Source organism: Macadamia integrifolia, chromosome 5 (genome assembly GCF_013358625.1).
Source record: "Macadamia integrifolia cultivar HAES 741 chromosome 5, SCU_Mint_v3, whole genome shotgun sequence".
NCBI classification, from domain to species: Eukaryota; Viridiplantae; Streptophyta; class Magnoliopsida; order Proteales; family Proteaceae; genus Macadamia; species Macadamia integrifolia.
In genome coordinates, this window is record NC_056561.1 from 16,520,172 (window position 1) to 16,529,871 (window position 9,700).

The following is a 9,700-nucleotide window of genomic DNA, read 5'->3' on the forward strand; positions in this document are numbered from 1 at the left end:
TTTTTCTGTTATTAATTTCCCTTTCTATGAGAGGCAATGACTATGAGATGTAGTGATGGTGAGAGGTCGTGGGTGAGAAACCCGTGTCTGAGAGAGACTACCCTACCCCCTCCCCTATTCCCCTTATCTTTTCTTCATTTTCTATTGTATTCTCAGTATCTATTTTATTGTTTTGAGGTGTTGGTTAGTAAAACTGTGTTGTTCATTGAATGACTTCCAATCCTCCTGTAGAATTGGTTTATGTTGAATTGCCTCCACATTAACCTAAGGCCCAAAAATGCTTTCTTGGATATTCCCCCTCTACCAAAGGCTATAAGTGCTACCATCCCACTTCTTAAAGGCGACTCTCTCCAAATATGCCAATTTTATTAAATATGTTCCTTTTTTTACTCCTTGTCAACATCCTCTTTAGGGGAAGCATAATGGGAGTGAAGAGGCTGCTGATGTTATCCCTTTTCCGTCCACATTTGTCTATCCCTCCTTTTCATTTTGATGTGTGAAAACATAAATAGGTGGATGTTGTTAATGTTCTTGATACTTCAGGGGTAGTTGGAAATGAGAAGGAATTACTTGTCTACAAAAGAAAGGTTAAGCAGACTTGCCAAGAGTCCTCTTTGGATCCACATTCTGAGATCCACCCTACTTAGTTGGGTAACACTCCATCCCTTTCTTTTGAGTTAGATCTTCCCATTGCTATTTGAAAGGAAAAGAGAGTTTGTACTAATCTCATAGCCCAATGTTTTTTTTTATGATGCTATCTCTCCTACAGGTGTTACCTTTCCTGTTGCTCTCTCCTCCATTCCCAAGAATGTCATTGAGACCATGTCTAAGCCAAAAGTGGAAGTAAGCCATGTCGGAAGAAATGATGGATCTTAAGAAGAGCTATGCTTGGAAGTTAGTTGACCTCCCAAGGGGGAGAGTTCAGTTGGATGCAGATGGGTCTATATAGTCAAGTACCGATTAAATGGTGTTGTAAGAGATACAAGGCTATGTTGGTGGCCAAAGGTTACACTCAGGTGTATAGGATTGACTATCAAGAGATATTTGCTCCTGTAGCTAAACACAATTCGATAAAAGTTCTCTTATCATTGGCAGCTAATAAAGACTAGCCATTGTAGCAGCTGGATGTGAAGAATGCTTTCCTCCATGGTGACTTAGTCGAGGAAATGTAAAGCAAATTCCACCTGGTTTCAAGTTCCTTACAACTGAAGGGAAAGTATGTGTCCTCAAAAAGGCATTGTATGGCCTCAAACAATCCCCGAAGGCCTGCTTGGAGAGGTTTAGATAGGCTATTTTGAATAATGGGTATTCCCAGAGGCAAGCTGACCTCATCTTATTTACCCAACGAGGTAATGATACCATCATAGACATTATTGTTTATATAGAAGACATTGTGGTGATTGGAGACAATAGGGCTCAGATAGCTAGAATGAAAACCTACTTAGCCCAATACTTTGAGATTAAGGATTTGGGACCCTTAAAGGACTTAGGGATTGAAGTACTAAGATCTAAAAAGGGAATCAAATAAGTTAAAAGAATTTTGTTCTAGACTTGTTGAAAGAAACAGAGATGTTGGGTTGCAACTAGCAAACTCTCCTATTGAGCAGAACGGGCTAGGAGAAGACTATGACCCTTCTTTTATTGATGCAGGAAAATACCAGAGGCTAGTAGGGAAGCTGATCGATATCTCTTTAACACACATAGATATCGCCTATCTAGTTGGGGTGGTGAGTCAATTTATGATGCCCCCAAGAGTAGGCACTTGGATGTTGTGTATCGTGTCCTCAAGTACTCGCAGTCCACCCCAAGGAAAGGACTATTACATTCCAAGCACAAACATCTGAGGATAGAGGGCTACAGTTATGCGGATTAGGCAAGTTCAATTTTTAATAGACGGCTACATCAAGATATTGTGCATTTGCGGGTGGTAACCTGGTCAGATGGAGAAGCAAAAAACAACCTATTGTGGCCAGATTCAATGCAGAGGCAAAGTTAAGGGCTATGGTTCATGTGAACCCCTATGTTTGACAAGGATTAAAGTATCAGTATCAATCGCCATATCGATCAGCTAAAATAAAATACGTATCAGAGGGTATTGTATCGTATCGGAGATATGCTAAGATACGCTAAAGATAGACACATAAATGGAGAAGATACACATTTTTATAAACTTTTGCTTTAAAAAAAAAATATATATATATATATATATATAACATTTATCATAGATAAACACTAAAATAGATAACACTATATTGAGAGACAAAGTGTACTCAATTGAAATTTTTCAGAAGGATAAGGTTTCTTACATGTATCATGCATAAACATTAAGCAATATATAAAATGTATTATGCATAAAAACTAAAATGGATAACATCGTATTGAGAGACAAGTACATTCAATTGAAATTTTATAAGGTATGAGGTTCTTTAAGAATAGGACGACTAGGATGATGTGCACTTGCCTGTGCATTGGTGAAGCCTGATCTCAGTTTAATCCAAGAAATACTAGTTACTTTTCCTAAATAATGGAGGTCCCACTTGCCAATAAGTGGGTTGTGTCTCCTGCACCTTGTGCAGGGGGCAAAGCACCCCACCCGAATTTGTTTCGGGGAATCGTTTACTGGGGATAATTTTGAAGAGAAAAATGTTCAAAAACTTGACTCACAGCATCTGTTCACAATTCTTGTGATTTGAAGAAAAATTATGGATTATTTCAACTTTTTTAAGCCCAAGAAGTCCCCAAAATTCCCCTCTAGTTCTGCTATTTTGTGACTAATATGTTAAAAGAGGGTTCTACCAGTTTTAATTGGAGTATCAATCCGTATCGGTGGGTTATCAGTCGATATGTCTCGATATGTACCGATACACATTGAAAAACATAAGTTGAGCCCCTATTTATCGCTGAATATCATGTGTATCGGAGAGTATGGTACGACACGGTACGATACTAAAAAAAATTTAAAGTATCTACAATGTATTGGTGGGTATCGTATCAATGCCTACCAATAGCGATATGTACCGGCCAATACGGTAAATATGCACCGAAACTTTAAACCATGATGGTTGAGAAGGTTGGTCCAAGAGTTGGGATATGATATTGAGGCACCTATGAGACTATTTTGATAACAAGACTGTCATGAGTATAGCATACAACCTTGTGCAACATGATAGGACAAAGAACATTGAGGTGGACCAACATTTCATCAAGGAAAATATTGAATCTGGCTACATTTGTAATCCTTTGTAAAGACAAACGAACAATTGGCTAACATCCTCACCAAGGGGCTCATCGCTCATCAATTTAGTGCCCTTCTATGCAAGTTGGGAATATATAACATTTATTCTTTAGCTTGAGGGGAGTGTTAGAGTTTATGTAATAAGGGTAGTTTGGGCACTAGTTTAGTATTTTATTGTCTAATGTTGTAATTTTACTTTTTTCACCTTCCACCTCCCTGGTGAGGTGTGCGTAATTTTTACTTCGTATTAGTAAATACATTTTTCACCTTCCACCTCCCTGGGGAGGTGTGTGTAATTTTTACTTCGTATTAGTAAATCAAATAAGGGGAGAGAAATCTTTCTCTCCACATTCTGTTGCACATTTCCTTCTCTTTTTCTCTTCTCTTCTCTTCTCCTCCCCTCATCTTCTCTTCTTCTCTTCTCACCTCTTACCTTCTCCTCTGCTCTCTTGAATCGATCCTTGCACCATTTCCAACTCAATTATGCAAAAGGTGGAATCTTTGATGAGCTTTTTTCATCGGAATATTTCAGACAATAATAGATTTGTGCACACCATTAATTGGGCCTTCCTACAAAGGAGAATGGTTTGGGCTTAAGGAGAATCAAATATGTCAAGGCTGGAACCATTAAGCTGATTTGGAGAGTGGTTTCTAAACAGAAAAGTCTTTGGATTGACCGAATTTACTCTTAATATTTGAAGCATGATTCTATATAGACTTCAAAATGTCCATCTGATTGCTCATAGGTTTGGAGAAATGTACAGACAAATCGTTGAAACCATGGTCAAATGTCAGATAGATGATGGGGCAAATATGTTCTGTGGCTTGATAATTGGAACTCTGCTGGAGTTTTGATCAAAAGAATTGCACACAGAAACAACCACGATGCTGATAGAATAGAATGGCAAAGTTGCAGATATTATTTATAGAGTTGTGTGGCATCCAGGACCACAAATTTCTTGTAGTCTAACTGAGCACGGGTTGTTTTGGAGGAAGATAGTTGGAGACCATGGGGGAGTGGTCAGTGGAGACAAGGTAGTCTGGGCTTTCTACTTCTTTGGGGTCTTTCTCTTCAGCGGTTCAGCCACAGCTTGTTATTTGTGGGATTTCGTTTGTCACAGGGCTCCCAAGGTTCAGCATGGTAATTATTTGGTTTAAATTAATGCAATCTGATTGCCTACACAATAATTTATAATGATAAGCCCATTACTACCTCTTCCAGTTGCTGCTTATGTTGGAATAGCAGAAAATATGTGGACCACTTATTCTTCTCTTGTCCATTTTCCATATCTGTTTGGGAAGGTTCAGTGAGGAAATGCTGCCCTAGAAGGAGAAGAATCAGATCATTCAAAGGAGAATGGAATTGGACCAGACAAACTTTTAGAGGTAAAGCCGTTAAGTGGGTAAGTTGCGGAACTGTTATGCCATATATTACTTTGGATTTTGAGGAATATGAAAATGTTTCAGAATAGATCTCGAACAATCAATCAGAACTAATAGTTCATACACATTTGGTGCAATTTTGGGATAATCAAGTCTACTTTATTTCTGAACCCACTTCTTACAGTCAACAATTACTACAGTGAAAAGAGCCTCACCTGCAACTTCACTTTAATGTCCAGAACCATCCTCTCTCGTTCAGCCTGTAAATTATAACAGCCAGCTTAGGACTACCTCAAAGGATCATATATATATAGAGGATTATTGAGTCACCATGATGCTAGTTAGCTGTGCTTACCGCCCTCGACCTTGGACTAAGACTTCCCGCCTTTGGGTCTTTACCAGGATCAATAGAAGGTGAGCTAGAAAAATTAGAGAGGGAGGGAGGGTTAAGGAAATTTTAGGAGACAAAAGGAAAAAGGAAAGAAAGTACAAAAACATTTGCACTTATCGCACTAGCGCCTTAATGTAAGGCGCAACACTTATTTATGTCAAATATCATTTAAGTTAAGGCACAACACTGATTAATGTCAAATATCATTTAAGTTTATTTTATTTACCTAAGATATTATTCATAAATAAGAAAATAACCCCATTTGAATCCAATAAAAATAGTTTAAAAATCAAATTCTAAAAAGATAAAAAGTCAACCCCCCCAATCCAAGAACAGAAAGTGAATTTTTGATTGTACAGGCGATTTTCAACTTTCAAATGTTGGAGTTTTTCTCAATTATGAAAATTTCATAAATCTCATCATGGTAAAACATTGCTAAAATCCAAAACTCCGGTAAAATAATATTTTATTTTATATGCATAAAATTATTTTCATTTAGGGGATTTTAACAACATTCGCACACTTTAAAATAAGTTTGACCGGAATATAACATTGTCATTAAAACTCAGATTTAAGTAATCTTAGACTTGTTGGAAAGTTGGTTTTATGCTCTACCTAATACAAAATGACTTATGTAAAAATCAAATCATTTGACCAGTCAAACTTATCATAGAACAAGAACATATCTCTAAATGTTGATTTTTTATGACTTAACGTCGATTTTTAATGATTTGATGTGGTTTAATGTTGATTTTTGACGACTTGATGTGGTTTAATATTTATTTTTTATGATAAAAGGTATATGCAGAATGCAGCATACTAAATAATGTTAGAAAAGAGGGAAAATAAAAATAACACTTGATCGCCTTGTTTGCCTTAAGCCAGGCGACTTATTGCCTAAGGCCTAAGTGCTTAGGCAACGCTTTGGTTCGCCTTGGCGCTGTGACAACTATGCTTATACCTAGGATTATATCTTCCAGCATATTCCAGAGCTCCACTTGCTGCTGCAAGAATTGATTTCCTCTTTTCCTCTTGCTCTTCTGTTCTAATGTTCGAAGGAAATCTGTCATAACAGTACTTGGCACCTGAACCTGATGGAGAAGAGAATTTGGACACTGAATTAATAGACAAGACTTGAAAATGTTATTCATCTGTCTAGCTTTGCACATAAAGAATGCGAACCAAACAGTTCTAATAAACAAATACAGTAAAAAGTAATGACACCTGCTATTCCAACACCAGGATCTGATATGGTTATGATCTCAGGTTCTGCCAAAGGAAAGGGAAGAATCGACATCGGATTTTGACCTCTCCCACATGCATCTTGTAACTTGTCTAAAAGATTATTACTGTTTTCATCTGAACCAAGACCTCTTTCCAAATAATCCAGGAAGCCATGAGAGTCTAAGAACTGTGTGATCTGTTGGAAGATGAAATAAGAAGTATTCTCAGTCCAAGTATGGTTGTGGTTAATATCCCAGTACCATAAAATACAAAAGGCAAAGAGATCTCTAGATCAGAAGCATGAAAAAACTATGCTAAAACAATGGGAAAATGGGAAAGATGCATTCCAAAAGAGAAACCCCCACATTCAGCTCAGTTAAGATGATCAAAGGAACAATTATACAGTTTACACCCCCAGAGTGGCGGACTTCATTCATTTTCTGGTGCTTGAGAAAGTCCAGACTACAGATAACTTGAAGAGGAGAGTATTATTTAATCAATAGATGTGCCCTCAGTGAAAAAAGTGCATGAGGACCCAAAACAATTTTTTTCTCATACTCAAGGTAGCAATATGTATTTTGGGAAAATTGCTTATAACAAGTTTCTTGCATATGCCTACAGACGCTTATTGATGTTCTTACTTCTATACCCCAAGAATTTTCAAGAGGAAAAGGAATACGCTTTTCAAAGACAAATTGTCATGTTATATTTTACAGGAATTTGGGAGGTAACAGATAAACTTTGCTGGCATATTCCAAGACATAATACATTTGCAAAGACATTAGGTCCAACAATTGGATTGGACTTCTTGTTTCAAATATGTCAACTTAGGAAAGGTAGTTTCAAGTTTGGTTTTCTTTAATAAACCAATTCTGATATGATGCACACTTATATTTTCATAAATGAAAATGGAATAACATGATGTGCAGTTCCCATCATCACTAAGAAAATGCTATTAATGATCAACAGGGTCCTAGTAGGGATTAATGGAATTGATCAATCCTAAACTCCAGCATTTTCGCATTAAGTGGCCGCCCTTGAACTAGAACCAGCATCTTCACACTGACAAACCCAAGTTCTTACCATCAATTAAGCAACAGCCACAGTCAATTAAAATACTATTTATAGTTACCAATCAAATGAGGAAAAGAAGAAAACAGAGACCACAAAAAGGTTCAAATTTCAAGTCAGTGAATATTTTTCTCTATGCTCATAGTGTGTGGAAATAGTTAGAATTAATAGAAAACCGATCAAATTTACAGTAACATTGGTGGAGAAAGTTAAATCTTCAATTAAACTTCAACAAATGTTAAAGAAAGTATATGATTACACAATTAAGACTCAAAAGACTAGAAATCTACATTGGTGCTCTCAAGAAAATAATATTCATTATCACCCTAAAGTTTTTCCGTTTCCTTGCATGTAACAATAAAAGAATAGAGCCTACAGGAGTACATGTGGAAAAGTAATTCTTATTTTCGGGTTGTAATGCTGTATCTCTGTATCAATATCGCATGGATTTCAGAACTTGGTGGTTGCCATCACTATCATGGATAGGGTGCCCATGGTACTGCTGCCCTGGAATATTTAATCCAAGTGGCCATGCCACAGAATATGACTATAACTTCATTATTGGATAATTCATAACATCATGAAGTAGATTCTCATCAATAGAAATATATTATGTGGAGTGTAGAGATTTTCATGGCCGATTTGTGAAAATTGGTGAAAAAGATCAATGAAATTTTATTCTTTTTCAGATTAAAAGCAAGATGGTCTCAAAATTTTCAGTATTTTGGAACTCCAATAACACAATACCAATTATTTGGGAATATCTAAATTCTCATTGATTTTTATTGTCCATGAAAAATAGGAAATCTTACCAAAATTCCCCAAATTTTACAATAATTCAGAAGATGTCAGAAAGCAGTGAGTAGGGTAAAAGTAGCATCACCATGGACTCTGGTGGTTGGTTTGTTGATCTAGAGCGTTTCTTCAGAAACGCTTGTGTGTTAAAGACATGACTGGCACCATTTTCCTGACAAAAAAGGATTCCACAAACAAAAGTCAAAATAGATGTAGAGTTGAAGCAATTGCACCCAAAATCATACAGTAGAAGAAATAAGATACACGAGAATCCTTACAATGAAATTACGATAGCCACTCAAAATTGATGCGAAGAATTTCAGAAATATTAACCTGCACAGTAAATTCATAGTGAAGAAAAGAACACGGGTGGTTTATGAAGGGTTACAAACATTCTAATGCTTTTAAAATTAAAGCTACACTAGCAGATTATATAATGGCAACATTTGATAGGACAGATGGATCAGCACTGGATGAATATAATCAAATAGCATGAATGTCAAGGATGCCAGGGGAGTTTTATTTCTCAGGTGGGATTTGAGGTGATTTTTGAAGCGTGTTAGGAGCACCATAGTCATGGGTATTCCCAGCCTTCTCCATTATTCTGTCTGTACCATCCTTCACTGTCGTATATTTTAATGGTGAACTGGTTAAATAAATCATAGCTCGCTCTATCTCGTGGGTTTGACTGGATTGTTGAGGCAAATCATATGTTGGGATGTCTTTGGTGTAGAAATCTCACATGATACATAAATTTTTTTATCTCAAAGAATGCTCTCATAATTTTAAACAGCTTACTGAAAATATAATCAGAGAAAAATTAATATCCCTCTGAGAACAGGAAAACCAAAACCAAGCATTACCCTTAGAAAATCAATATCCCTGTCTTATTATTGTAGAGATAAAAAAAGTCGCATGACATCATGTGGTGGATATGCTTTTGGATTGTGATACAAGAAGGCCCTCTCCTATCCAAACCCAGATAAAAAGTTAACAACAACAACAACAAAACTCAGTCTCATCCCAACTAAAATGGGGTTGGCTACAAGGATCAGTTATCTCCAATCAACTCTATTCAAAGCCATACTTGTTACTAGTCCTAAGCTATGCATGCCTTTCCTCAACACCTCCTGGAATCATTTTAAACATATCCCTTACTCTCTTTACTCTTTCACTAAATCAAATCATCACTTTGTACTGGAGCATTCAAATTTCAAAGTCCTCCATTGCACATGTCCATGCCACCTTAAACGAATTTCTCACAACTTCTCATGTTTCGGAGCTACTAAACTAGCTCTAATTTATTCTTTCATTATTCTAGTTTTACCACTCATCCATCTCAACATCTTCATTGCACCTACACTAAGTTTGTTTGTATGTTGTTTCTTCAATGCTCAACATCCATCTCCATACATCATTGTTGGTCGAACAATTGTCCTATAAAATTTTTCCTTTTATTTTTAAAGGAATAGGTCGATCATACAACACTCTAGATGCACCCCTCCAACTTCAATCAAATAGATTGCCACAAGGGCGCCATTATCTAGGAGCCCAAACTATGCGACTGAATAAATCCTCCTCTATTTGTTGCAGGTCGAGGG

The 9,700-nt window shown here is 36.6% G+C and overlaps 1 protein-coding gene across 1 annotated transcript in view; it reads right to left on the reverse strand.

Annotated features, from left to right (window-relative positions):
• The window catches only part of LOC122077923 (DENN domain and WD repeat-containing protein SCD1), a 79,526-nt gene that overhangs the window by 32,340 nt on the left and 37,486 nt on the right, over positions 1-9,700 (reverse strand). The window contains exons 8-13 of the mRNA XM_042643811.1: positions 8,378-8,432; positions 8,188-8,271; positions 6,234-6,429; positions 5,971-6,100; positions 4,974-5,037; positions 4,834-4,878 (exon numbers count right to left, since the gene is read on the reverse strand). Of these exons, the coding sequence (XP_042499745.1) occupies positions 4,834-4,878; positions 4,974-5,037; positions 5,971-6,100; positions 6,234-6,429; positions 8,188-8,271; positions 8,378-8,432 (574 nt within the window). The remainder of the gene's footprint in view (positions 1-4,833; positions 4,879-4,973; positions 5,038-5,970; positions 6,101-6,233; positions 6,430-8,187; positions 8,272-8,377; positions 8,433-9,700) is intronic.